At 37.1% G+C, this 27,955-nt stretch overlaps 1 protein-coding gene across 3 annotated transcripts in view; it reads left to right on the top strand.

Annotated features, from left to right (window-relative positions):
• Positions 1-27,617, top strand: part of stim1b (stromal interaction molecule 1b) — a 37,236-nt gene extending 9,619 nt beyond the window's left edge. For 2 of the 3 annotated variants that reach the window (XM_065287209.2, XM_065287210.2), the window contains exons 3-14: positions 752-882; positions 3,462-3,576; positions 4,537-4,648; positions 4,890-5,002; positions 14,517-14,694; positions 18,653-18,830; positions 20,333-20,500; positions 20,593-20,693; positions 21,183-21,418; positions 22,037-22,117; positions 24,273-24,336; positions 26,256-27,617. In XM_065287209.2, coding sequence (XP_065143281.1) covers positions 752-882; positions 3,462-3,576; positions 4,537-4,648; positions 4,890-5,002; positions 14,517-14,694; positions 18,653-18,830; positions 20,333-20,500; positions 20,593-20,693; positions 21,183-21,418; positions 22,037-22,117; positions 24,273-24,336; positions 26,256-26,667 — 1,889 coding nt within the window. In that variant the 3' untranslated portion in view covers positions 26,668-27,617. The remainder of the gene's footprint in view (positions 1-751; positions 883-3,461; positions 3,577-4,536; positions 4,649-4,889; positions 5,003-14,516; positions 14,695-18,652; positions 18,831-20,332; positions 20,501-20,592; positions 20,694-21,182; positions 21,419-22,036; positions 22,118-24,272; positions 24,337-26,255) is intronic. The other variant, XM_065287211.2, reaches the window with a different exon arrangement.
• The last annotated feature ends 338 nt before the right edge of the window (positions 27,618-27,955 follow it).

The following is a 27,955-nucleotide window of genomic DNA, read 5'->3' as shown; positions in this document are numbered from 1 at the left end:
CTCTCACCTGCTACAGACTTTATAAGCCGCATCCCTACATTAAACTCTCCCTTTTATAATCAGATCTTACATTGTTGACCTCTTTTATAGTTTTTATAGTCCCAATCAGGAATGTAAAGTAGACATTCAGTACAGTACAGGGTCATTTGTGGTGTCCTACAAAACATTTGATTGATATGTCTCTCATGTAATAACCAGTGACACATCATTTTCACTAAAGGGTTCAAGTCATTTTCATTTCAGGCCGTTGGTGGGTTAGGCATTTATTTGCTTTTGACTTGATTTATACACAAACTCTTAAAAATGTTTTCACTGGGACGGTTACTCTTCACAAAGGTCCCATATTATACCATATTATGAGGCCACTCATATTATACCTAAACCGTGCCCGAGCGCGATTGTCCCCACTCCCTACTCCCCCACAAGCTCACACTCACAATGTACTTCATCTCATCCAAGCCCAGACATGTTTTCTGCATTATGATGCGATTGTTTTGAAGAAAACAGGAAGTTAAGTACTCTTAAAGGTACCGCTCCAAGTGACAACTTTTGTACCTTCTTGTACCTTTTGTTTGTGAGAGTGCAGGAAAATCTTGGCTTAGTGGCTATTTATGCAAATGTACCTAATGAGGAAGTCAAGCGCATTTATTTTTGTACTTATTGTGTGTGTTTGTGCTTTCTCTTTAGCTCACTAGGTTTTGGATCAGCATTGTTTATGTGTCTTATATCTGATTGTGCTCTCTCTTCTAAGAGCTGTGTGTTATCGATAAGATGATATGTCAGGATGAAAATGCTCTGCTGAGTTTCGAGGCCATTCGCAGCATCCACAAAGACATGGACGACGATGCAGATGGGAGCGTGGATGTGACAGAAACGGATGGGGTGAGACTTGCAAACGTCATGGTTTTGTGGTCTGCACTTTGAAAGAATGACAATGTAGCACAGTGCCCTATTTAATCTTGCTTGTAAGAACACTTGCAAGGACAGAGAGGTTTTTCAAATGAAAGCCATAGTAAATAGGTTTCATTACTTGCTCTTATGAAAATTAACCATAGGTGTTGTGCAGGTGTTTATTTTTCATAAGGGTGGGGAAAATTAACAACGTCTCAGGTTATTCTTGAAGTTCCTATAGCTTAGTTAGCAGAGCAAAGTGCATGCAACACCAAGGTTGTGGGTTCAAATAAAATGTATAATGCAGTCTCTTTAAATGAAAGTATATGCCAAACGCATACATTTAAGCAGATGAAAACCTCTTTTTAGGGATTTTAAGATTGCAGTATATTATCGTTGTATACACTCAAATCATGTATACATTTTGCTTAGAGAAAGCATGCAGAATGTTATAGTCTTTGGACTTATAGTTGGCTTTTACATGAGAATCCCACAGCTGAGCACTGAGTAAATAACATTAATGCTGACTGATCACTGCATGACCAAGGCCATCGATACCGTAGTTGGTGTAACCAGGGTCACTTTTAATCTCTTCAATGGATTTGATCTGTTTAAACTAACTGTGTTTGTATAAGTTGCCTGAGGCTCTGTGGTTGGACTCTGCAACCAAAAATAAGTATTATATCGTTCATTTGTGTCCTTTAAGCAGCTTATCGAAAGTTTTCATTTGATAAACAGTATATACATTTATATACAGTACTGTGCAAAAGTCTTAGGCCACCTTCAGCAGCTTTGATGTTTTAGCAAAGTTTTAATGTCCATTCATATTTATTTTTCACTCTTTTTAAGATACAAACAGAAAATACAGGAAATATGTACACTAAATTAAAAACAAAACAATTTTCAGAGTTAAATGTCTTCTTTAGGCATCAGTCATTATTTAGTGTGACCTCTTTTGGCACGAAACACATCTTGAGCTTTTTTGTCTTGAAGTCATTCGAATAGAATTAGAAATTAGGATTTAATTTCATTTAGGTTTAAGAGATCCTGTAGCTGCCTGCTATTGCTCAGGTGAAAAGGAGTTAACCCTAACTATTTGACACTTCAGCTTATACTTATATACTTTTTTTAAAATTACATTTCTGGTTGTATTTTAATAAAGAGACTGAAAAATAATGATATATGATCACTAGACGGTTTCATCGGACGCACGTGCAGTAACGCGATTACGCATCTGGTCTGAACTTAACTTCCGGTCTCTGTTTGTTTAATTGTCTGACAAGTTGCTAGACTGAACTCTTGAACAAACACTTTGTTGAAAATAACAATTTTTTTTGTTTCCTAGGTAATCTATGTGTTGTTTATTTTGTTTGTTATATAAATAAGCTACTTTTAAAGGACTTTGTTGTTATTCATTCTTAGCAGAGTGTACCCGAAGTTAGGTGTTGACCACAAAAGCCGCTTGTTTATGTTGTTACTGCTAAAACTGTCTATACAATTGCAAAAACATCCAATCTAATGATAGCATGGTGGCCTTAGACTTTTGCAGAGTACTGTATATCAAAACTTTATTTTTGTGAGTGGATGAAGTTGCTAAGGACTTCATTTCGACAACTTTAAAGGCGATTTTCTCAATAGTTAGATTTTTTGCACCCTCGAATTCCAGATCAAATATGTATTTTGACCAAATATTGTCCTATCCTAACAAACCATACTCAATGAAACGCTTATTTATTCAGCTTTCAGATTATGTATAAAAACACATTTTAAAAAATTGACCCTTATGACTGGTTGGTTTTGTGGTCCAAAGCACAAGTTTGATCCAAGGCAACACACATACTGATGAAAAAATGTATACCTTTTAATACACAGCAAGTCGCTTTGGATAAAAGTTTAAATGTAAACTCTTGGGTTTTATCAATTTTTCTTCCAACTATTTAACTGTTTTTGGGTGTAATCAGTCCTGGGGCCTCATTTATAAAATGTTGCATAGAAACCATTCTACATTTGATCTTACGATAATTTATCAAAAATGCGTACGTGTGATTCATAAAACAAACGTACGCACAGAAAATGCGTGTACCCCTTTCTTTCAAATGTGAAATCTATAAATTGCGTGGGCAGCTGAGCAGTTTAAGATCTCCGCCTTTAAACGATGCCTGATAATTGTCATTGACATATAAAAGAGCGCCTGTCAATGTTTAAACACTTTTCGAGCAGCAAGAATGGCTTATATTTTAAAAACCTGCAGCAATCGGACAAGCAAAAGTGCGTACGTCTACTCAGACCCTGACGTGGCGCAAAGCACTTTTCCACGTCAAAGACAGTTTTAATAAATATGGACTTTCCCGTGGATTTTTGCATACGCACACTTTATGATCAAATCTATGGGAATGCAAGCTTTAAAAATGAGGCCCTTGGTTTTGTTTTTTAGTTTGATATACCATAACACCTGTCTAACTGTGCACAAGGTTGCTTTTTATTGTTTGCAAATAGTGACGACTGAACAGTTGAAAACCATAAAACCAAGGTACACTAAGATTCACTGAGGTCTTTGTTTCCTCAAATAGTTTCTAAGGGAGGACCTAAAGTACCAGGATCCCAAAGGAAAACACAAGAGCTTTCATAGAGCAGATTTGCTGGTCACAGTGGAGGACATGTGGAACTCATGGAAAGCCTCTGAAGGTTTGAACAAATCCATAACAACTAGATAATAATTATTAAACGGCAATCACCATTGAGTCATTATCTCAAAAATCACAACAAAAAAATCATTAGATAAAAACAGCTGTTTCAGTTTCTCCACCTGGCTCCTTAACTAGTTTAACCAGCATTTATTTCTAGCAAACAAGATGTCTCTAATCAACATATAACACCGACAGAGAGTCTGAGCTGGTCTTTTCAACAGGAATATCATAAAGGTCATGAAACTGTAGAAAATAAAGATATAATCTACGTAAAAGGATTAAATACAGATAATCTTAGATGATTTGGCATCACCACCAATAGAAAGAGGTTTTGTTTTCCATCATGTAGACTTGTGGTGGAATGACAAGAGAAGTGTCCATAGAGGTTTGTGATCACATCTAATCGTCCATATAAATGTGCTCCGTATCTTCTGGCACCCTTTAGCAAGGGCAAGCTGCCTGTAATGTGTCTGTTTCAAGCTGTTCAAATTTCTACCATGTTTTTGTAACATATGGGCAAGAGAATAAAACATGCTGATAGCTACTTTTTAACCCAGCATGCTTTAAACCAACAATTTTGCCCCATTGTTTAAAGTGGGCAATTTCTGAGCCATTTGCATCACCAAACCGAATTGCAAAATAACTGTTTTTAGACAGGTTTCCCCAAACACATTTGTTTGGAGGAAAAATAGTCCTGCCCTAAATTATTGGCTGAGCTTTGAGAAAACTCGTCAATGGTGGCGAAAGAGTTTAGTGTTCGATAAGTTGTGTATCCATAGCAACATAGAGATCAACGAGGTAAATTGAAATATTGAGGCATGCTGATAAATTTAATGTTATGTAAGAAGTAAGCTTTGAGAGACTTTTTATATTGTTGTAAACTATTACTGAAGTATAAGTCCTAGAATTGTCCACAAAATGTCAAGCATATGTAATTCATGTGATGTTGTGTTTATAGTGTATAACTGGACAGTAGAAAAAGCTGAGGAATGGCTCATCAACGTTGTGGAGTTGCCACAATATGTTGATTCCTTCAGAAAAAATGGCATCATTGGGAGGGCTCTGCCGAGGTAAATATGCTTAAAATTATTTTTTGCAGTGGTGTCTAGTCCTGCTCCAGACGGGCCAGCGTCCTGCAGACTTCAACAACTTAAAATGCAAACAAAATATGAGTTGAAGGTAAACTGGTCATCCTCGAGCAGGATTGGACAGCCCTGCTCTAATGTCTTTATCTGTGTTATACACCATAGTATTGTAACTGTTGGACAAAAATGTTTCATCGATCACTTCCTAATGGTGCTCCATTAACAGATTGGCAATAAAAAACGCCACCCTGCTTTTTGCTGTGCTGAAGATACCGGACCGCAGTCATGCTCAGAAGCTGCAGTTGAAAGCTCTGGACTTAGTTATCTGTGGGCCACCAGGTGAGTAGATGTGTAACAGGAAATCTTTAGTTTAGATTAGTACATTATTTATTCAGGCATATCCACCTACTAGTCAAGTTGTTTTGCCCTTATCACTTATATTGAACAATCAGCTTCCAGTGCCTAAACTATTTGCTTTATAGCACAGCTAGTAAGTTAATTAGAGCCAGATTTACTAACAGCTTGCACCTGCGCAAACCATCATTTTAGTGTTAAATAACAACTGTTGGGATTTACTGAAGACCTGCAGTGGATAATTAGTGCTGAAAAGGTGTTGCCTAGTTATTTTGACGACTGACCTTATTGCACAATGCATTTCTAGGTGTTTCTCTTTCAGACGCAAAATCTGAATGAAAAAATTATTCAAGCAACTGGATTTAATAAGGTTTATTTAACACTAAAATGTCTTAAACCATTTTGAGCTTGAAATGGCTGCAATTGTTGGTGATAGGAGAAGGGATTGCAGAGATCAGAGAGCACATAGTACAATGGAGAGGCCATGTTATATTTTATTTGTTTGAGGAAATAAAAGAGGAGTCACTACTAGAAGTCAAACAAAACCAGGTGTTTCAAAACTTCTTGTAAACCTTCAATGTTTGTCCTCCGGTTCTTGTTAGTGTAATATGGCTTTGTTAGCTGGGATTTTACAACCCTCATTTTCAGCTGTGATGTACGTGGTGCTGAACTCAAGCTCCTCCATTAGTAGATCACTCGCACCTGAGGAACATCAGCTCTGCGACCCTGAACTAATTTGCACTGCTCTTAGGCTACGTTTACACGTGGGCGGCTATTTTTATAAACGGACATTTCAACGCCTCCGGTTTCAAAAATAATATCGGTGACACATGTCAGTTTTCAGGAAAGTGTTCATTTATACGTACCCGTGCATATATGCAGTCAAGAGAAGCTCAACCCCACGTAAGCCAATCACCGGCGGCGCTGGTGGTGACGCGGACTGGTTCTTCGTGTAGGAGGGAGGAGTTGTTGAAGTAGGTGTTTGGATGACGTCAAAGTACCGCGAGAGCGATTCGAAATTAGACCTCTACGTGTGATTTCTCAACTCGCTCTCGTGGTACGTTGACATCATCTACCTGTCGGTTTTTGCAGCGCCGCAAGTCGAACACCCGTAAAATTGCTGACCTCTGAGCACTCGTCTCTGCTCCTCGACATAATGGAGCAGCTGTATTTGCAAATACAAACACACGAAACGAGATTGCATGAACATAAATGTGATCATAGAAGCATTCAGAGTAGCAGTCACATGTAAACATAGGTCGCACTTTTGACGTAGGTGCGAGCGCTGGCCCGAGCTCTGGCGCATACTGTGACGTGGCCGCCTAAGCATCCGTTTGTCTCAGTTTATATGCAAGCGTGCAAACGAAGGTTTTCAAAATATCCACTTTGGCCGAAATTTGTAGAAAAAAATCGGTTTCAGAGGTAAAATCTACGTTTACGTGTAAACGAAGGGCGCAAACCAAGGAAAATGTCTCTGTTTTTCAAAATAACCATGTACATGTAAACATAGCCTTAGTAGATTATGTTGGTCATTACGGAAATGAGCTGTTGCGCCTGTGTTATTTAATTTGCGCCTTTTTAGAAAGTATCCCACAGATATTACCACTCCCCTCAGTGCATATTTGGAATTGCGCTCTCAAGTTAATTTGCCCCGTTTAGTAAATCTGGCCCCATATGTTTTTTTCTAGATTGGAAGTTGCACAGGTTTTTCTACATAAAGACTCAAGGTCTTTGTTTGAAATGTTTGCACCTTAAAAAATAAGACCCGTTGTGTCAATCATGTTTACACACTGCCTTGAAAATGTTTATCTGTCATTAAAAAAATTAAGTTCAATTATCTGCATTTTTGGTATCCGTAGCTAGCATTTTGAGAAGTGTTTTGACATTATTCAGTACAAGCGAACACCAAAAAAATCTAGTAAAGCATCTGGCAAATTGATTCACTTCATCTCACAGAACAAAGTATAACAAACAAAGTGCAGAATACATCAAGACGGAATATAAAGAAAGATTGAAAGTGCCGTGATTGTCAAGTATGTAGGTCGTAGTGAATAGTGCTAACGTATAGTTGCTAATGTTGTGAAAATATAACGTTATAGTAGTGCTCAATTTATAAAGACGTTATAATATTTTTTTGCAATGGATATATACACATGGGCAAGGGCGTAAAGTTGGTTACAAAATTGTGGGGTATTTGTGCCTGTAATTTTTTTATTAAAAAAATTAATAATTTGTGTAGTGTTAGTTTATTTATATCTATGCTTTAACTGATTACAAATTCAACATATACAAATATGAGCAATTGTAAAGTGTAAACAAAAATAAAAAAAACTATGTTAAATATTAAAACGCTATTAGGCGGCAAGCAATTCGCAGTTTTAATGAATGAGACACTTAAATCGTTCAATCAGCCAATTTATTAAAAAATCTGATTAATTTAGGAAGAAAACAAACACTGATGTAAGTAATGTTGTTATTGAGAATCACAGACACTATTAAAAAATGAACTAACATAACAGAAGGCTGTTTTGGTAACTTGTTATACTGATAGGTGTGGCTAAATTGCAATGGATTAATTAGCTAGCTAAGTGTACTTACCTATTACACAAAATTATCATACCTCCTTCTTGTGTTTTATTCTATATTTCCTGTTCTATTCAGCTTAAAGGAATATTCAATTTTCTTAAAATAAAAATCCAGATAATTTACTCACCACCATGTCATCCAAAATCTTGATGTCTTTCTTTGTTCAGTCGAGAAGAAATTATGTTTTTTGAGGAAAACATTGCAGGATTTTTCTCATTTTAATGGACTTAAATGGACACCACCACTTAACACTTAACTCAACACGTAACAGTTTTTTCAACGGAGTTTCAAAGGACTCTAAACGAACCCAAACGAGGCATAAGGGTCTTATCTAGCAAAACGATTTTCATTTTTGACAATAAAAATAACAAATATACACTTTTAAAGCACAACTTCTCGTTTAAATCCGGTCGTCATGCGCTAGCGTGACCCGACGCAATACGTCATCACGTCAAGAGGTCACAGAGGACGAACGCGAAACTCCGCCCCAGTGTTTACAAATGTGGTGAAAGAGGACCGTTCCTACATTGTTGTATGTCAACTGATACTAATTAATGTCTTTGTGGCAGTGTATTGTTTAAAATAGTCAGCAAACGTGAGTTTTATATATGTAACACGTGACCTCCCTACGTCACTACGCATTTACGTTAGGTCGCGCTGGACCGGACCTAAACGAAAAGTTGTGCTTTAAAAGTGTATATTTGTTATTTTTCTTGTCAAGAATGACAATCATTTTGCTAGATAAGACCCTTTTGCCTCGTTTGGGATCGTTTATAGACCTTTGAAACTCCGTTGAAAAAAACTGTTAAGTGTCGAGTTAAGTGTTAATTGTTGGTGTCTATTAAAGTCCATTAAAATGAGAAAAATCCTGCAATGTTTTCCTCAAAAAACATAATTTCATCTCGACTGAACAAAGAAAGACATCAACATTTTGGATGACATTGTGGTGAGTAAATTATCTGGATTTTTCTTTTAAGAAAATTGAATATTCCTTTAATATAGTCTGCTGGGCAGAGAGCTTCACTTTATTTTGGTGCTACCCCATGCTCTTACCTTTGCATAAGTTGCAAGTTCTTGTGTTGTGATCGGTTCAATGGGGGGGATTTTTGTCACATTTGATTAGAAACAAATTTTTTGTTACAAAATAACTTGATTCTACATATTTTTTATTTAATCTACTGTGATTTTATATTGGGGGGTTGTAACTGATGGATTTGTAACCACCCCCCATTCCCCCCACAAACTACGCCTATGCCCATTGGACTCTGTGCATGTGCAAGGTTTCTGTGCGACGACTTAGTACGATGACGAATATGAAAAAACACAATTTCAGGGTGCAAGATCTTTACAATTATTTAAAAAATACACTGTTATATATTTATGAATGCATACACTCAAAAAATGTTGTCATGTTTAGGTCAAATATAAGCCAGCCAACCGTTGGGTTAAAATGTCCATTTGAAGCAACCCAGCATTTGAGATTGTATAGTCAGGTATATTAGAGTACAAGAGCCAGAAAGAAGCAGTGTGTCTTACAAATATCACTATGATCCTCAAGTACATCTAGTTAAACAGAGTAGAGGGGGGTTTATGTGAGAAATGATGTCATTAAATAGGTGATACTGATAGGGGATCTCTGCCTAGAAACCAGTGAGTGTCTGAAAACTCTTTTCATGTCAGTGAAGCTGTTGGTAAGAAATGGGATTTTGGCATGCGCTACAGGCACTAAAAATCCTAATCACAAAGACTGCATAACATTTACAGGAATTTTGGCTCATGCAATGTCTGCCTGTCACTGGCAGACTAAAAGCATAGCGTGACATTGGATGAAGCACATGGTTACAGGAGCCACACAGGAGGAAATTAATAAATAATTGGTTTCTTTTAAGGGGTGTGTTGGTGCTTTGACTTAGAAGTTAAATTATGTGGGAACCAGCCGGGATCTGGCACTGTGATATTTATTATATTGTGATCTGATTGACAATATTTTATTGTGATATTTACATGTTGCATATATTACTGCAGCTATGTTAACTGATATTGCATGACTATATGGCAAAGTATTGCAATATTAAGTTGACCTTTACCTCTGATATTAATACATAGTGAATAAACACAATTTTTGAAGATGTGTGGCTCTTGCAGAATGCCAGAGCATTTCCATGAATTTGCTATTGTTGGCTGAATGGAATTTAGTATGTTGATGTGGGTTGGCTGGGTGTTTCTGGTTGCTAGGGTTGATAGTCTAAATGAAAGAGGCCAGCTCTTTATTATTCTGGTCTGTAGATATGTCTCAGGTCTCTTCATCTTATTGTCCCAGAAGAACAGTATTACACCTCTCTTCAATAAGCTGTATAATCTGAGATAATGTTTATCATATCATTGTGAAAGCATCATATATGAATTGTGAAGTTCTGTCTTCTGGCTTAACCCTAATGGTTTGAGACCTTTACAAGTCGGGACATTTGAATAATTTTAGCCATGTTAGTTATTTGTTTTGTCTCTCAAAAGATTACAAAATAATCTGTTGATTGCTGTTCTTGATAGCGTATTGTATCACTGTTGTATAGTCTACAGATGAAATGTGTCAGTCCTGCACACGTCAAAATACTGAAACATGAGGACGCTGTGCCAACCAAACCAAAACCTTCGTTAATCTAAACCCTTTCAAGGATTATGTTCAAACTACATCCCGTATAAACACTCTTTTATACATTCAGCATACTCCAAGTGTTAGATAACCGCTGTGCCTTTATCAAAAAGGAAATCCTAGAAGGAAGTATCATGTGTTGGGCCCACTAAACCCCTGGATTTATCCTGAGCTCAGATCAGTGGCCGGTTCGGATCAAGGTTGAGGGATTTGACGCCGTCCGTTTAAATATTTTGGCAGCACTTCATATGCCGTCACCTGCCATTTTCCTGCCACTCGATGTGAACAGTGCATTCGCAGATGAAAATAGGTCTTACTAATCCATTCATTCAAATCCTGATATTACTCGGTCAAAGCCACCATTGTTAAGGAGAATGCATATATCGATGTCAGTGCTAAACTAAATGGAAAATAAATCAGGCAGATTTGTGATAGAAAGTGTTTCTGATGTGATGGGCCTGCAAAAGGCAGTGAGAAAAAACAATGCTTAATGCAATTTATAAAATGTGAATAGGGTTTCCTGTAGCTCTTAACATATAAAGCATTGTGCTAGCAATGTAAAGGTCATGGGTTCAAAGCCCAGGGAATTGATGCATTAATAAAAAACAGAGCACTGTACAGTGTCTGCAATAGTGTTGTAGTCAAGAACACCTAAACCGAGACCAAGTCATGACCAAGACCAAGACAGGCCGAGACAAGACTAAGACGTTAAAGGGTTGAGACCAAGTCATGACCAAGACCGAGACCAGGTCAAGACCAAGACCAGTGCAAGTCACTGGAATAAAACACTTACAATAAAAATTTGGAATATGCATATGATTAGGCACTTCTTGTCTCTGTGTGTGCGTGTGCATGCGTGTGTGTGTGTACCTGGTAATTATCACATTGTGGGGACCAATTGTAGATAGATAGGAAGATAGGAATACCAGTATTTTTGCGTGTGTGTGTTTGTGTCCGAGCATGTGTGTCTGTGTGTGCCATCAGAGAAGTTGATAAAATAATCAAAGGCATTGCAGATATGTGGGAATTTATCTTTGTCTATAAGCAAATAAAAATGAACAAACACTAAAGAGCTGAAATCAACTTAACCATTTATTCTGAACTGTCTTTCATTGGCTTGCCATCCACTTAACACAATGCAGGTTTTTTTAGTAACAGAAAGAAAAATTGTCATTGGGAGTTTTTTAAACAATGCTTAAACAATGCCAACATCATATGCCAAACCTGAATAAACTACATAAAATTAATGATAAAAAAATAAATTTGTGATGTGCCACCAGTTGTGGTCTTGACCGGTCTTGAAATAAAATTCAGAGTCCTCTTTGTCTGAGACCGAGACGAGACCAAGTAAAAGTGCGCAGTCGATTCCAAGACGAGACCAAGACCTTTAAGACCGGTCTCGAGAACTACAACACTAGTCTGCAAAATGCATGAATGTAAATGCTACAAACACAATTGTTCAAATTTAGTATTTAGAGAGCTAAGAATTAAAACCCTCTTAACTATTTCCCGCTAGAGTTAAAAAAAAATTGCCAGACAGCAAGTTTAATGCCTTTTAAAAAAAATATATAGGCATACAATACATCAAATGAAAGAACAGACCCTCTGCTTTTATTTGTAATCTTTTTATCACCTCTCAAATATGGGTAGGTTTCTTCAAAAATACAAAATTTTGAGCAAAAGGCTGAGATAATTGCATTTCTGTAAAGGACTTTTGTTAAAGATCAGATTCAGAACGATGAACAAAGCATACGCACATTTTTTACTGTTTTTCGATAAGTTGATGCTTTAGTGTTTTTTAAGTTGTTGTAAGCATCATTAAGAACAATAATTTATAATTTCATACCCATCATCACAAATTTTTTCCTAATTTTCTGGCATTGGCCCACCAGACCAGACAAGTCATAATCAAATAAGTAATAATAAACAATATTGAGTGCCACCTAGTGGATAATAGCAGAAATATGGATTGCCGTAACAACTCGTCATTAGCAAGGAAGCATTTTCTCTTAATTGATAAGATAAGTCATCAATGGTGGGGAAAGAGTTAAGTGCATCTGACATTTTTTTTATCAGGCTCTTATGTTTAGGTTCAGTCATTTTACTTTAATGTCAATAAAAAACTTATAAGTCAGTAATTGAAATGCCTTATGTCACTTTAGTCATTTAATTGGTATTGAACTATTTCACTGCAAAGCCTCACGCAAGTACTTCTTCTAAAAACGTCTTGTCACTTTTCACTGTCCTTTCTGTATAAATGGTAAAAGGCCCAAATTGCGGTCTATATCCTAATAAATAATTCTGTAAAACGATTGCACCTTGCATGTAAACATGCCATCATTTACCCTATTCACGGTTCCCACCGGTCCTTGAAAGTTTGTGAATCTGGGGGAAAAATTCAAGGCCCTGGGAAGTTTTTGAAAATATACATAATAGATACAGGTCAGTAAAAGTGCTTGAATCTATTTTATGCAAGAAGTTTTCTGGAAAAAAATCCATATTATTCCCTGTGTAGTGTAGGATAATATCATAAAAATTCTAGACTTTTTAAGCACACGTGCTAAACTGTTCACTTTAAATGCTTATATCTTCCGTATGTGAATGTTGATTCATACCAAAATGTTTTTTTTTTTGCATAGTTGTGTTTGACACATGAAAATGTCTTGGGTTACATATGTAACTGTTGTTCCCTGAGAAGGGAACGAGACGCTGCATCTCCCTTGCTATACTTCCTGCATCCCTGTAATTCAGTCTTTGGCAATATTTCAAATAGTGATATACTTCCTGGCTTCTGCATCACCCTGTCTTTGTCGTTAAGCCTCACTATTGGTTGAATTTGATATACACATTCAGACGCACTTACCCCTGGAGGCGTCCCCAAACTGTCACCGCAGTGATGCAGCGCAAGTTCCCTCAAAAGGGAACTGTAACAATGTATCTTAAAAGGTAACACAATGTAACCTTGCTCTCACTTGAAATGAGTCCCCACATTTAGTCCTTGAATTTGAGGGTATTGGACCTGGAAAGTCTTTGAAAGACGGTTTCTGAATGACCGGAGGCCAGGATCAGCAAATTTGAAGTGAAAGTATTTGATTATATAAAACGAATAATATGTGCCGAGAGCATTCGTTTAATGTCATTATCTCATCTTTGATGGATGTGGCGTTTAGTAGCTTTTACATCTGAGCTCTTCAAATATAAACATAAAAAGGCTTACCAGCTTTTGGAGAATAAACTCATATCCTCATATCTTTTTTTAGGCATATATTTATCAGTCATTTGGGAGAAGCACAAACTAAATTAGGCAGACGCCAACATAGACTCATCCTCTTATGCCTTAGTATTAAATAAATTAATGTTTGATTATGAGAACATTTCTGTTTATTTGGTAAAATAAACTGTTTTGATTTTCTTATAGTGTTTTGTGTCACCACTTGAAAGTCAGTGCATCCTAAACCAAGCGAGGAACCACTGTGATAGAGAGAGCTTCAAATGAACATGACTGTATCACAATTGGGTTTTTATTTTAAGTTTCACTATATTGCGTTGTAGCTTTTATGACTTCTTTAACATTTTCTGTCTATTACTACTTGTTTGTACTACTGCTTTATAAAAACAGTCTGTATGTGCGTGTCTTTTAAATCGGTGTAGTGCTACCCACATATATTCATTTGGAGACAGAAAGACTATCAGCATAAGCAGACCCTCATTTGATTTATTAGCCCTGCTAAAAAAATCCTTGGCCTTTCTCCATTACCTTCAAATGAATTTCTCCCTTTACAGTCTCCGGCCTGTTTTATTATTATTTTATAGAGAGATGAGTCCATCTTGCATGTCTTTGTACATTTTTTGCACAGGTTTTTGAGCAGCAAAGGGCATTCGGTTCATCAGTCAGACACTTTAACTGTTTTATTTCTATCTAAAAGTTGAAATGCAAGTTGAGAAAAGGGCTCTAAGCAATGGGAATAAAACATGGGTTTGCTCTTGTAATGCCAGGGTCAGGTGGGGTCAGCAGTGGAATGTGTGACTTTGAATAAACAAACTTTTGAAATTCTCATGGCACTACTCAATAGATCATATTTCTATATAAATATAAAATATACACTTATATATATATTTAATTACTATCATTATTATGTATTAATGTTACACTTAATAATCATATGAAACTGTTACCAGAGCTAACGTTTATTTCATGTGATGTATAATATAAAGATATTGCCTATTTCACAAATGCACTCACCCTTTTGCTTTTTCTGCCAGTGAACAAGCACAGTCACTTGAAGGACTTAATGCTGGTGGTGTCCATTGTGATTGCAATCGGGGGCTGTTGGTTTGCCTACATCCAGAACAAAAACTCTAGGGAGCACATGAGCAAGATGATAAAGGACCTGGAGGGGCTGCAGAGAGCTGAGGAGAGTCTCCTGGACCTCCAGCAAAAGTAAGCGCTCACTTAAACTCGGTCATTTTTGTTTATATAAATACACTTATCTGAGTTGGCCACTCATAATGCTTGATCAAAACTTTTTAAGGAGTGCTGTGTTTGCTTATTGAACTTAAAGGGACTTACTCTAGAAAGTAACAATTAGCAAGCAAAAAAGGAAAATGTAAATGCTAACATTTATGAGGAAGGGCTGTATTAGGAGGTTAAGGAACTTCTAGTTATGAGTAAGCTACATTATTCCTGTGGGTGGAATTTGCAAGACTAGTTTCCATTGTAAACAGTGTGTAATTGATAGTTACGTCATAACCCAAAAATAACCAGGATCACATTTTAGCTAATCTCGGATTGGATATGATAGACAGAGCTGGTAAACGATTAATTACAGGTGTAATGTTTAGGGGTCCAGAAATGAGTAACTACATATTAGCCGCATTCACTTTATATGGAAAAAACAAACAAATAGGAGGATATATTAATGCGAAATCATTTATTGTTGCATCTTTAGTCCAGAATGCACATTTGACTGTAAACGAATGCACATAACTGCATACGAGCAGATTAAATTATATGCATATAAATGACCTTTAGTCTTTCAGTTGCTCAATCTTTTTATATTATACATTCAATACTATCAGTTTTCAATAATATTTATACAATCATGTATACTAGGGGGATTTATTAGTCACAACCTCAGACGTCACGAACCGTAGGCTAAACGTCTTATGCATACGGCACACTTAACTGGAAACACTTCAGTAGATTTAAAGTCCTCTGATTCATTAAATTATACAGGATTTCTGGAAGACGTGTGTGTCTGTAACGGTCCGCCTGCAACAACACAAAGCCGTCTGATCAAAGAGAAAGCTGTCGTGTTTACATCGATGACAATGCTTCATCAAGATCGAATAAACGCTCAATGAATCGAAAACTCTATGGGGTGGTTTCCCGGACAGAGAAAAGCTTAAGCCAGGACAAGGCCTTAGTTTAATTATAAAATATAAGTAGCATTAACAAACATGCCTTACTAAAAAATTACTTGGGTGCATTTATTTTAAGGCAAAACAAAGAGCACTAATGTATTTTAAGATATGGCAGTGCAAGTTGTTTTCAGTTTGGACAGCTCTTACATTTATTTTAGTCTAGGACTAGTCTAATCCCTGTCCGGGAAACCGCCCCATAGTCTTTAAAGGGATAGTTCACCCAAAAAAACAAGTCCTATGGAAGTTAATGGGAACCATCAACTCTGTGCTTACTATATGATATCAAAATATCTTCATCATCATTTATTACAATACTTCCATAGTGTTTGTTATTCCTACTATGGAAGTCAGTGGCTTCCACCAGCTGTGTGCTTACCATCATTTATTAACTCTTTCACCGCCATTGACGAGATATCTTGTCAATTAAGAGAAAACGCTTCCCCGCCAATGACGAGATTTTCCGTCTTTCCGCACTACCGCTATTATCCACCAGGTGGCCCCTTTCACAACTTTTTAAACCCGGAAGTATTGCCCTAGGGCAAGCGGCTGCATGTCCGTGTGTGTTTTAAAGATCGCTCTGAATGGGAACTCTATGAAAAGTCCGTCACAAAAATGGAATTATCTCTGCTTTTTGCTCAAAATGTGGTGTTTTGGCGGTAAAAGACTTAAAAAAGGTCTAGACAGGTCTAGAACAACTATACAGGTCTATACAGGTCTAGAACAACATGAGGGTTAGTTAGTTTTTTCCCTTTTCATTTTTAGTATATATATATATATATATATATATATATATATATATATATATATATATATATATATATATATATATATATATATATATATATATATATATATATATATATATATATATATATATATATATATATATATATATAATATTATTATTATTATTATTATTATTAGTATTATTATATTATTATATTATTATTTTTTTTTTTATCCCTTACAGCCCGGAACACATTACACGATTTTTGGCTGTCCCAGATGAAAGATTGCCTTTGTGAAACAATTGTCACAATATCTGTGATCGTGGCTCTTTATCGGTGGTCCTATGTCGTACAGTGAGAGAGGTTTGAGACAGCCGTTTTCCCGGTCTTGCGTAAAAAGATAGCCTACGCTAGTTTTCTGTCAGAAATTCATGAACAACGCACAGTGTGTTTGCTGCTACTACCTGCTTACCAGTATTTGTTTACCACTTGCGTATGCTAGTGACGTTGCGCTAACATGTGACGCAGCCACCAAAGCTCCGTGTCATCATTGCACAGTCTACATGCTTGTCGTACCCAAGTTTAAACGATCCATGTTTGTGTAATAAGGTAATGATCTTATAGGAGTGCAAAAATATTGTATTCCGGGCTTAAAAAGACATCCAAGAGTTTTTCTGGACGCCGTTAGTGGAATCTAAAATAGATATTTTAATGTATTTTAAAGCGGGACTAGGGATTCATTGATATATCGGCCTATAATCAGTATCGGTAAAAGGTAACTTTTCCTGCTATTAGACGTTGGCTAATTGAGTGAAAATAAAAAAGCAGTTTGTGAGCTATGAACTGCATGTCAATGTTTTGAAACAAGGTATAAAAAGCTGAGCCACAGTATCAGTCAATATCGGCCATCGTCATCCCAAACAGCCAAATATTGTTATCGGCAAAGACATTTTATATCATGCATCCCTAATCCACACAGGTAGTCAGTAGACTTTTACCAAATGCAGATAGTTTAAAATAAATGTAATGTTACAAAAAACGAAAAACAGGAATCGGTCTCGCTGGTGTAGTAATTTGTTGCTATCTTTGTCTGTTCAGGTCAAAAGACTCTGATACAAGCATCCCTTAAAAGTCCTTAAATGGCAAAAGGACGTGCAATGCTGCATTTGGTCCCGCTCTGAGCATCACAGACAACTGAGCAGCGCTATCACGCTGCACACTTCCTTCACCAGTGAAGGAGAACAGAGAAAATCACATGATTCATGCAAGCATTAATTTAAAGCATTGACCTTATAAGGGCAAGGATGTAGAATAGTCATCTATATTAGTTTGTTCGGGGAAAGTAGCAGAGGAATGTTTATCGAGTGTAATTCGATTATGTCAGTATATAAAAATGGACCGTGTCGGAGAGCGCCACATGGATCTGTCTGTTTGTCTGTCCTTCACACTAAATCCCATTTGGGACAGAGATCCAGACATCTCGGTTCCACGTTGATTTGCACTGTGTCCTGATGATGCAATCGTCTGGTCTATGCCGTTCTTCTTCTATATCTATTTCTACAGCTCTGCTCCTCCTCCTTGACGAGTTAGTGTAACCTTTAGCCTTGGATGCTGTCATATCAACATCAGCTTGATTTATACCTCACTTCCTGTTTCAGCCGCGACTACATCAGCATGCAAGAAGCCTGCTTTGTGCATCAAACCAAAACAAAAAAGCCCTCTGCACTCTCTTATGCTTTCTTTTTGTGTTTACCCTCCCTCTTTTTTGTTTTCAATTTTAATGAAGAAAAATGCCAAAGACAGATCCCCGCCTGATGCGATCACACATTTGCCAGGGAAAACTTTTAACTGGTTAACGCATATTAATTCAAATCAAAGACTGGTAAGCTGTTGGGACATACATGTGCATATTTTAACTAACACAGGTACATTAAGACCTCCATAATCTGGATATATTTACCACATGTAAATAGAGTCACTTTCTGTGTTTGCATTATATAAATAAGGCCTCCATAATCTGGATTACTTAAATAAAGCTGGGAGAAATTAATTTTGAAATTTCCACACATCGTTCAAACAGGCCACGTCTTGTTCAGCTCTCTTTCATGAGGAGGAAGAGGTGTGGTGAAATATTGCAGAGCCAGTTCCCTAATCGTTTTGAAATCGTTTTCTCCAGAGCGCCTCCTGGTAGTGAATAATGGAATTACATGAAGTCTTGTGCAACCAAAACTTGTTTTTTGTGTTTAGACTACAGATCGAGCAGGAGAAGCAGCAGACGGTAAAGGTGGAAGAGGTCAAACTAAAGCAGAAGTTACAGGATGAGATAGACACGGCCAAGCACGAGGCACAGAGACTGCAAGAACTGCGTAAGGGCACAGAGAACGAACTGAGTCAACAGAAATATGCAGAGGAAGAGCTGGAACAGGTACAGTATCAGTTTATCTTGCAAAGGGGAAGTATTACAAGTGAAAGGTCATATTTAACATCCTTTTATCTGTATAAAACATTGGCATAAGGCCACAAAAGCTGAAAAGTCACCAAGTTCAAAAAGAAAACAAATATAAGAAAACTGTTAGGCGTGCAGATCTTTTTAAGTGTAAGTGATACCCAAAAAAATAATAAAGGGTTTTAAATGGTAGGGGAGAGCGGGGCACAACCTCACGCTGTTTGGTTTTGGCTCAATCATTCAAAAAATATTTGAGTTTGATTATTTATATTTTTACACAAGCAACACACACATCTCTGCTACAAATGAACATTTGAAGTTTGTTTCTATTACTTACCATTCTTGCAAAATTACACCAAACGGGACAGAAGTGCAAACGTTACAACTTACCCCATAGGTGGGTTTAATTGTAACAGGCAGGGGGTTAGTTGTAACACTTGCTAAAAATTAAGTTTGCAGGCAAATATTTTAATACTATTTTGTCTATATACTTGAAGTGGATATTGTTTACATAACTGTCTATAATAGACAGGTATCCACACTGTATTCATTCACCCAGCCTTTTCTAACAATAGTTAAATTATAAGTGGATACAAATGTCTAAATATGTGAGGAAAAGCAGCACAATTATGACAAAACATTTTTTTATATGTGACCCAGTCTGTAATAACCATACTACAGTTTCAAAATCAAATTCTGAGAAAATGCGCATCAAAGTCTGATTTTAGCCATTCATTTCATTATAATTTCAATCTTTGACGTGACCTTATTCAATCAATATTAAAGATATGAAGAAAAATAAATTTGACACATGATTTTTGATAAGACAGGCACATTTATTTTGCTGGCAGACAGCAATCATTTGTGTGTAGCCTATTTAAAACAACGGCAAGAATTATGCTAACGTTAGCAGTTTTCATATCGTAAGTGCTGAGGGGTTAGTTGTAACACAGTGTTACAATTAACCCTGCTGGGTCAAAATATTTTCAAGCCCACCAAAAAGTTGCTAAGAGCTGCAGACATATTTCAAAATGATGTTGTTTTAGTCACCAAGACACTGATTAATATGACATAACATTGGATTTGGTATCTTACACACCCAACAAAACATATTTACAAAAAATGTACTTACATGCCCCCAAACACTCGTTCATCAATAACTCTCTGGAGTTTGCATTATATATAAAACAAGATTTACTAAACATAATTTGTGGGAGATCGTCTTTTGGCAGCGTGAAAAAATACCGGAAAAACAAAACGCTCAACCTTGTGCAACAATGTAAACAGTCCGGGTTACAACTAACCCCTCATTAGTTTTTGCCCCTTGTTTAAAATCTTCCTCAATTAGTATACACAGATTAGTATACCTATACATTATACATTAGATTAGTATACATAGATGCTACATTCAACACAAAGTCTGTTTTACAGCACATATGTGAGCTGCGCATTTCCACAATAATTTATTTTGTGCATTTTAGGTGCGCATGGCTCTGAAGAAGGCCGAGAGGGAGCTGGAGTCCAGAAACAGCTGGTCTCCACCCGAAGCTCTTGAAACATGGTTGCAGCTTACTCATGAGGTGGAGGTGCAGTACTACAACATCAAAAAACAAAGTGCTGAAAAACAGCTTATCTTGGCTAAAGAAGGGGTAAGATTTTTACAGATTCCACTCGGATCCATTTGGTTCCTCTTAAAGAGTTGCTGTAACTATGGATGTGTGCTTGGGTTTGCCTTGAACAGGCAGAGAAGATCAAGAAGAAGAGAGGAACGCTCTTTGGAACGTTTCAGGTGGCTCACAGCTCTTCATTGGATGATGTGGATCACAAAATCCTGTCTGCTAAGTGAGTACCACACGTGAAGACTGATCTCTTTCATAAAATTTTTCACCACAGATTAAAATAAAAATTCTGGGCCACATTGCAATTTGTTACGAGCTATAAATCAGTAAAGCTTTCTGCCTAGAAGTTAAATAAAGCCAAAGTCCCTTTAGGGAAGTCGCGCCACTCTGTGGCCATCTTTGCTACGCAGCTGGGCAGCTATTTCAAGACTAAGAAAGAAATCGTTAAAATTATACAACATATATCTGACCAACAATTTAATCAACATCAACTGTTTTTATTTAAAGCTAAAATAGCACTAAACACCTTTATTTAGGCTACTGAGCATGTGCACAGGTGGGCAAGAGCCTCACGTCTTTAGTGGCTGTATTGAGAATTGCATTGTCCCCCTATAAATTAGCTATTTTGAGAAACATTTCTGTTTTACATGTTTGGTGCAAGGTGTATGAATGGTGTATAACCTAAACATACCCCGCCTGTCTCTTAACACAGACAAGCTCTGGGTGAGGTGACCGCTGCCCTGAGGGAAAAACTCCATCGATGGCAACAAATCGAGTATCTGACGGGTTTTAATATCACTAATAATCCTGGGATGTCCTCTCTCGCTTCTGCTCTTAATCTGGACCCTGCGTTCCTGGGCATCCGGCCTGCCACACCTCAGACCCTACTGTTATCTGATGACTTGGATGATTTGGATGAAGACATGCTTTCCCCAGAAACCCTGCGATGTGAGTTTATTTTGTGTGCGTGTGTGGGGCAATACGTTCAATGTCTAACTGTTGTGTTGACAATTATTCTGAATTTCGGTCTGACCGTGTGTTGATGTTGACTTCAATATTAAAGGCAGAGTGCACGATGTTTGAAAGCCAATGTTGACATTTAAAATCACCTAAACAAACACGCCCCTACCCCAATAGAATCTGGACCTTCTTTTGATAGACCCACCCCACACACAAGCAACCCCGGCAAGGATGTCGGTTAGTGTAGATGACCCTAAATGCTGATTGGCTACAAGTGTGTTTTGGTAGTCGGCATTTTTCAAGCATTGTGCGCTCCGCGTTTAAGCAAATTTGATCCTGTCTGTGAAAGTCTCATAATCTAATTTTGAATAAAGTTTGATTTCAATCTTTGACAAGGCCTTACTCGGTCAATATTAAATATATCAAGGTTATATTTTCATGATGTTCTTTACATCCTGTAGGATGATTTTATGCAGTAAATCAGAAAAAATTACTTCAACCGGGTTTTCACAGACTGGGTTACATATTATGAATACTAGATGTGGCCTGACACATGGAAAAAGTCTTTCATTTTTATGTTTTAATATGATTGGCTAAAATCCACAGATGCCGCCTGGCAGATGGACCGGCGAGTGAGCGACCTTTGGCCTGGGGCATCCGGAAGCCAATCCCTTTGGAAACAATCTGGTTGGCACCACCCCCTTTATTCTCACAGCCAATGCTAACACCTGAGGGTGTACTCGCACTATCTAAACTTAAATAGCGCTTGGTTAGTCACGCCCTGGTATGAGTGCCAGTTGCATGATGGTTATAAAAACCTTTTACGTGAGCGTCTGAGCGCTATCCGCTTGTAAAGTCTGATGTTATGCGGTGCTTCTGGGTACAACTGATCTAAAAAATTGCATGGGGAAATAACAAAAAAAAAACTAATTAAAGGGATAGTTCACTTGAAATGAAAATTCTGTCATCATTTACTCATCCTCATGTTGTTCTAAACCTGTATGAATTTATTTTTTCTGATGAACACAAACGAAGATATGTTGAGAAATGATGGTAAACACACAGCAGTAAGTGACCATAGACTTCCATAGTAGGAATAAAAAAAATATGATGGAATTTAATGGGTACCATCAACTGTGTGCTTACCATCATTTATCAAAACATTTTCTTAGTCATTTATCACAATACTTCCAAAATATTGTTTTCCTACTATGGAAATCAATGCTCACTTACTGCTGTGTGTTTACCATCATTTCTCAAAATATCTTCTTTTGTGTTCATCAGAGAAAAAAATCATACAGGTTTAGAACAACATGAGGATGAGTAAATGGTGACAGAATTTTTATATATATACACTCGTATCATAACTGCCAAAAACACCAGATCATAATTTTTATCTCCATAACAAAATCCGAGATGACCGGACATAATGGACATGGATTTTTTACGAATTAGTAATATACTGCTGTCTGTGATTCTGTGAGCCTGCATAGGGTTTATAAAATGTTTACTTAAATGTGTTATATGAATAAATAGTGCTCAAAACGGCTATTCTCTATTGAACTAAGTGGAGGCTTGGACCCAGAAACACTTTTTCTTTTACGTCATGACTTAACAAGCGGATAATTGATAGATCGAGCATGGTGAGAGGGCTGTGTGTCATCGCGTCCCAAACGACTTAAAATAAAAAGCCAAAACTTAACATTACGATGGGCTCCATTGTTAAAGGGATAGTTCACCCAAAAATAAAAATGTTGTCATGATTTTCTCATCCTCATGTTGGTGTTCAATATGATTGAATTCAATAGGTACCGTCAACTGTGTGCTTACCATCATTTATCAAAATATCGTCTTTCGTGTTCATCAAAGAAATCATACCGGTTTAGAACAACATGAGGATGAGAAAATATGACAGAATTTTTTTTTGGGGGGGGGGTGAACTATCCCTTTTATTCTTTTTTTTTTTTTGAACAATTGAAATTCAGAATGATATAAAAGGGCAAGTCCACATAACGTCACATATTTTCACAATTCAGGTAGTGTACAAAGATAAAATAAATCATAAACAATAAAAAGGCATCACAAACATATATTAAATGCATTTAAAAGGGAAACCAATGTTCCAATGTTTCTTTTACAGGATATATTTTGTGAACACTTTTAGTAAACTGCATATGATGTGACCCTGCCTGTGAAAAAACTCTTGTGTATATAATGTAAAGATCATTCTGTAATAATAAAACCTTGATATCTTTAACATGGACTGAGTAAGGCTTTGGCAAAGATTGAAATCAAACGTTGATGCTCCTTATCTTTTATTAGAAAATGTCCCAGGACTGGATTTCTCAGACAGGGTCACATGACAGTTTTATAGCCACTGTGGATGTTAATCTTCACTGCACTGCACTGTTTCTTTTATATACTGTTTATATTGACGCTTTCACACATATATGTTCACTTCCTGTATCACACCTCTGTTTCCTGTTCATAAGCAGTCTGCATTGTGTCTTGTATCTTTCTGTTTCCTTTCATTAACCAAGATTGTTTCACATTGTCAGCTTCTCGCAGCTGTATCTTTACGAATGCTGAAATGATGTGTTTGCTTAAACATAAGGATCCCTTAACTTTGACTCCACCACAAAAATGTTAGATATTTTTAGCAACAGTCTTCTTTTAATAGCTAGAAGTCTTCCAACCATAAAAACTCTTTGTAATGTACAACCATAAACACCAGAGACAGTTCGGTCCAAAATCTCTCTCATAGGATGATCCTTATTTTTGAGCTTTAAGTTTGTTCAATAAAGTACTACTTATTAAATCATCTTAATGTCTCTCTCTTCAGCTCCCAGTCTGATGTCCCTCAGGCCACGACATGTAGAGGCGCTGCAGACCCTGAGCTCACAGAGGTTGGTAGAAGGCAGTGATAATGAATTAGGGCCTCTGCGGACCCCCGCTCGCCCTTATGCACGACAGACTCGCAGCCACTCTATCGGTCAGCTGGAGTTTCCTCCTGCGGCTTCGCTTTCGTCTTCTCTATCTCATCCGTCCGTCATCTCCTCCTCATCTCCTCTCAACTCTCTGCAGTCTTTCTCTGCCTCTCGTTTTGCCGCACTGCAGTACCGTTCCTCCTATTTCAAGTCAATGGAGACGGTGTCCGGTCTGCCGCCATCGGGGTTCACTCCCACATGTCTTTCACACAGTACCGGAAGCAATGGGTACATCACACGGCATGTGTGTGTGTGCGTGTGTGGAAACGTGCCTGTTGTGATCTAATTTTCAATTATTAATACACTAATCAGTATAATCTGTCATGCCATGGCTAAATGTGAATTAAAGTTTCATAGAAAAAAAACATTATATGCCAACCGTACCCAATATTACTGGTTACACTTCACAATAAGGTTGTATTTGTCAGCATAAGTTAAAGCATTAGCTAACATGAACAAACAATAAGCAATACAGTTTTTCAGCATTTATTAAACTTTGTTAATACATATACAATTGTTCATGTTAGTTTATTGTGCATTAACTAATGTTAACTTTTGATTTAAAAATGTATTTTTTTAAATAAATATATATTAATATTTACATTTTTTATTTTAATGTGTGACCATGGACCAAAAAAATCTCTTAAGGGTCAATTCTTTAAAATAACCATAATCTCAGGGTGAAAAAAAAAAGGAAATCACCTTCTTCTTTGTTCTTAGCGACACATATTACTGAATTAATACATTTTAATATCTTATCGATTTTTCTTAAATGACAAAAATCTTTAATTTTCACCCATACAATGTATTTTTGACTTTTGCTATATACCCATGCTACTTAAAGGACAAGTCAATTTTCTTAAAAAAAAATCCAGATAATTTACTCACCACCATGCCATCCAAAATGTTGATGTCTTTCTTTGTTCAGTCGAGAAGAAGATATATTTTTTGAGGAAAACATTCTAGGATTTTTCTCATTTTAATGGACTTTAATGGACCCCAACACTTAACAGTTTTAATGCAGTTTAAAATTGCAGTTTCAAAAAACTCTAGATGATCCCAAACGAGGAATAAGGGTCTTATCTAGCGAAACGATTGTCATTTTTGACAAGAAACATAAAAAATATGCACTTTTAACCCACAACTTCTCGTCTATCTCCGGTCCTGTGACGCGCCAGCTCGACCTCACGTAATTGCGTAATGACGTGGAAAGGTCAAGTGTTACATATATGAAACGCACATTTGCGGACCATTTTAAGCAATAAACTGACACAAAGACATAATTTGTATCATTCCACATACAACAACATCGGAACGGTCCTCTTTCTCCACACTTGTAAACACTGGGGCGTAGTTTCGATACGTCATACGTGACCTCTTGACATGATGACGTTTTGCGCGAGGTCGCGCTGGCGCATCACAGGACCGGAGGAAGACGAGAAGTTGTGGTTTAAAAGTGCATATTTTTATTTTTCTTGTCAAAAATGACAATCGTTTTGCTAGATAAGACCCTTATGCCTCGTTTGAGATCGTTTAGAGTCCTTTGAAACTCCAATTTAAACAACATTAAAACTGTTAAGTGTTGGGGTCCATTAAAATGAGAAAAATCCTGGGATGTTTTCCTCAAAAAACACAATATCTTCTCGACTGAACAAAGAAAGACATCAACATTTTGGATGACATGGTGGTGAGTAAATTATCTAGAATTTTATTTATTTTTTTGAAAATGGACTAATCCTTTAAGACTGGTTTTGTGGTCCAGGGTCACATATTTTATAAAGAAAATAGACCAGGGTGAGATTTTAAAACTGAAATATTCCCCTCTCCTCCCCATCCAGGGATCTAAACCGTTCAGAATCGGATTCCTCCCTCTCTATGTCCCAGTATGTGGAAACGCAACCCTCGACTCAATACAATAGGTTTTCCAGGTCCAATGAGGGTTCTTCCACAAACAGCCCTGTACTGCAGAAAAAGACCTTTGGCATGGAGAAGTGCGTCAGTCTCGGAGAGATTCACTCTCAGCCATCTAGCATCAACTCGGCCGATTCGACGCGCTCCCTCATCCATACCTCTTCTGAGCCGGACGGCTTTCCGGGGTCAGGACGGGCAGGCAACCGTAACCCTCACATCACGGCCAAGAAGAACCTGATAGAAGAGGACAACGGTTCCACGGGAGAAGACACAGAAGGTTCTGGCTCCGGCCGCAAGAAGCACACCTTTACAAGAATCTTTAAGAGACCAAAGAAATAACAACAGCAAAACGCCAAAATATGTATATAAAGATTTTATTCACAGGACAGAGAGGAGCACATTGGTACTTTTTGAACCATGTCACTTGGGAGCAGATTTTTATCGCATTTTTTATTTCCTAGTTTGTGTTGTCCAATGGGAACAGTACTAGTCATGTGTTGGGAACAGGTATGATATCACTGTACATTTATTTATTTAGATGCTTCAGAGGCATGAGATGCTTTGTGCATTTTTGGTTTAAGCATTTTACTGTAATTAACCCTCTAGGGTCCGACCATTTTGGGACACTGGCAGAGGTTCTGACATGCTCTTACATTTCAGTTGCTTTAAACATACTAATGGCAAGTGTCTCATAACACCCTAGAGCATCTAATTTACAACCGGCCAGCCCATGCAAAGGCTTTCAGCACATTCAAATGTCATCCTATCCTGTGCTGTTGTTTTACATAGGATTTGCTTGGACATCTGTGGTGCTGTTGTTATGTATCGCAACTCCGCATTGTTCTGCCAGGGGATTGGATTTGGGTTTAACATGACTATCTGTATTTTTAAATACACCATTAATTGTCAAATGTATGTGGTAGATAAACATGAATGCCTTGTGGCGGTACTGAAGTACACAGCATCTGTGTACATGTATTGACTGATGGTTTTAAGGGCTGAATATATCTTTATACTTTGTACTGTACCATAATTATGATCTTTCAAGTTTTGAAATGTTATACTATCACTACCTCCTCACAAAGGAGCACGGATACGACTGGTACCTTTCCCTAATATGAAAGCATTGGCTAGTGTGTGTGTGTCATAGACAGGATGTGTAGCTCTCATATTCATCTGTCATTTATGCTCAGCATGTAACTACATGCCTACAAGTCCTTTCACATTCAACGAATGAGAAATTTAAAGGGTGGGGTGTTTTACAAAATAAAGTTGAATGGTTACATACACATCTTATCTTTCCACTTTTTCTATTGGTTAAAAATCAAGTTAGTTATTCGTTATTATTTACACTTTAAAACAGCGTCTGTCTTCTGTTGAACGCAAAAGGTCATTTAGGAATATCCAGGATAAAAAATAAAAATGGTTAAGGAATAAGGCACGCATTTCTGCAGTAACTTATGGAAGTTTTGTTTACATTGGTGCACGATGATAAACCTTCACGTCATTTTGAAACCATCGCAGGAAGTAGCCAAGTCATCACTGTCTGCTGAAATAGTTAATAGTACGCATTTAGAAATAACATCGTATATATCCAAGACATTTCTTAAAATATCCAGACGAAGCT

This window comes from Paramisgurnus dabryanus, chromosome 18, assembly GCF_030506205.2.
Source record: "Paramisgurnus dabryanus chromosome 18, PD_genome_1.1, whole genome shotgun sequence".
Taxonomy (NCBI): domain Eukaryota; kingdom Metazoa; phylum Chordata; class Actinopteri; order Cypriniformes; family Cobitidae; genus Paramisgurnus; species Paramisgurnus dabryanus.
Note: the sequence above shows the minus strand (reverse complement) of the source record. Positions and strands in the feature narration are given on the sequence as shown.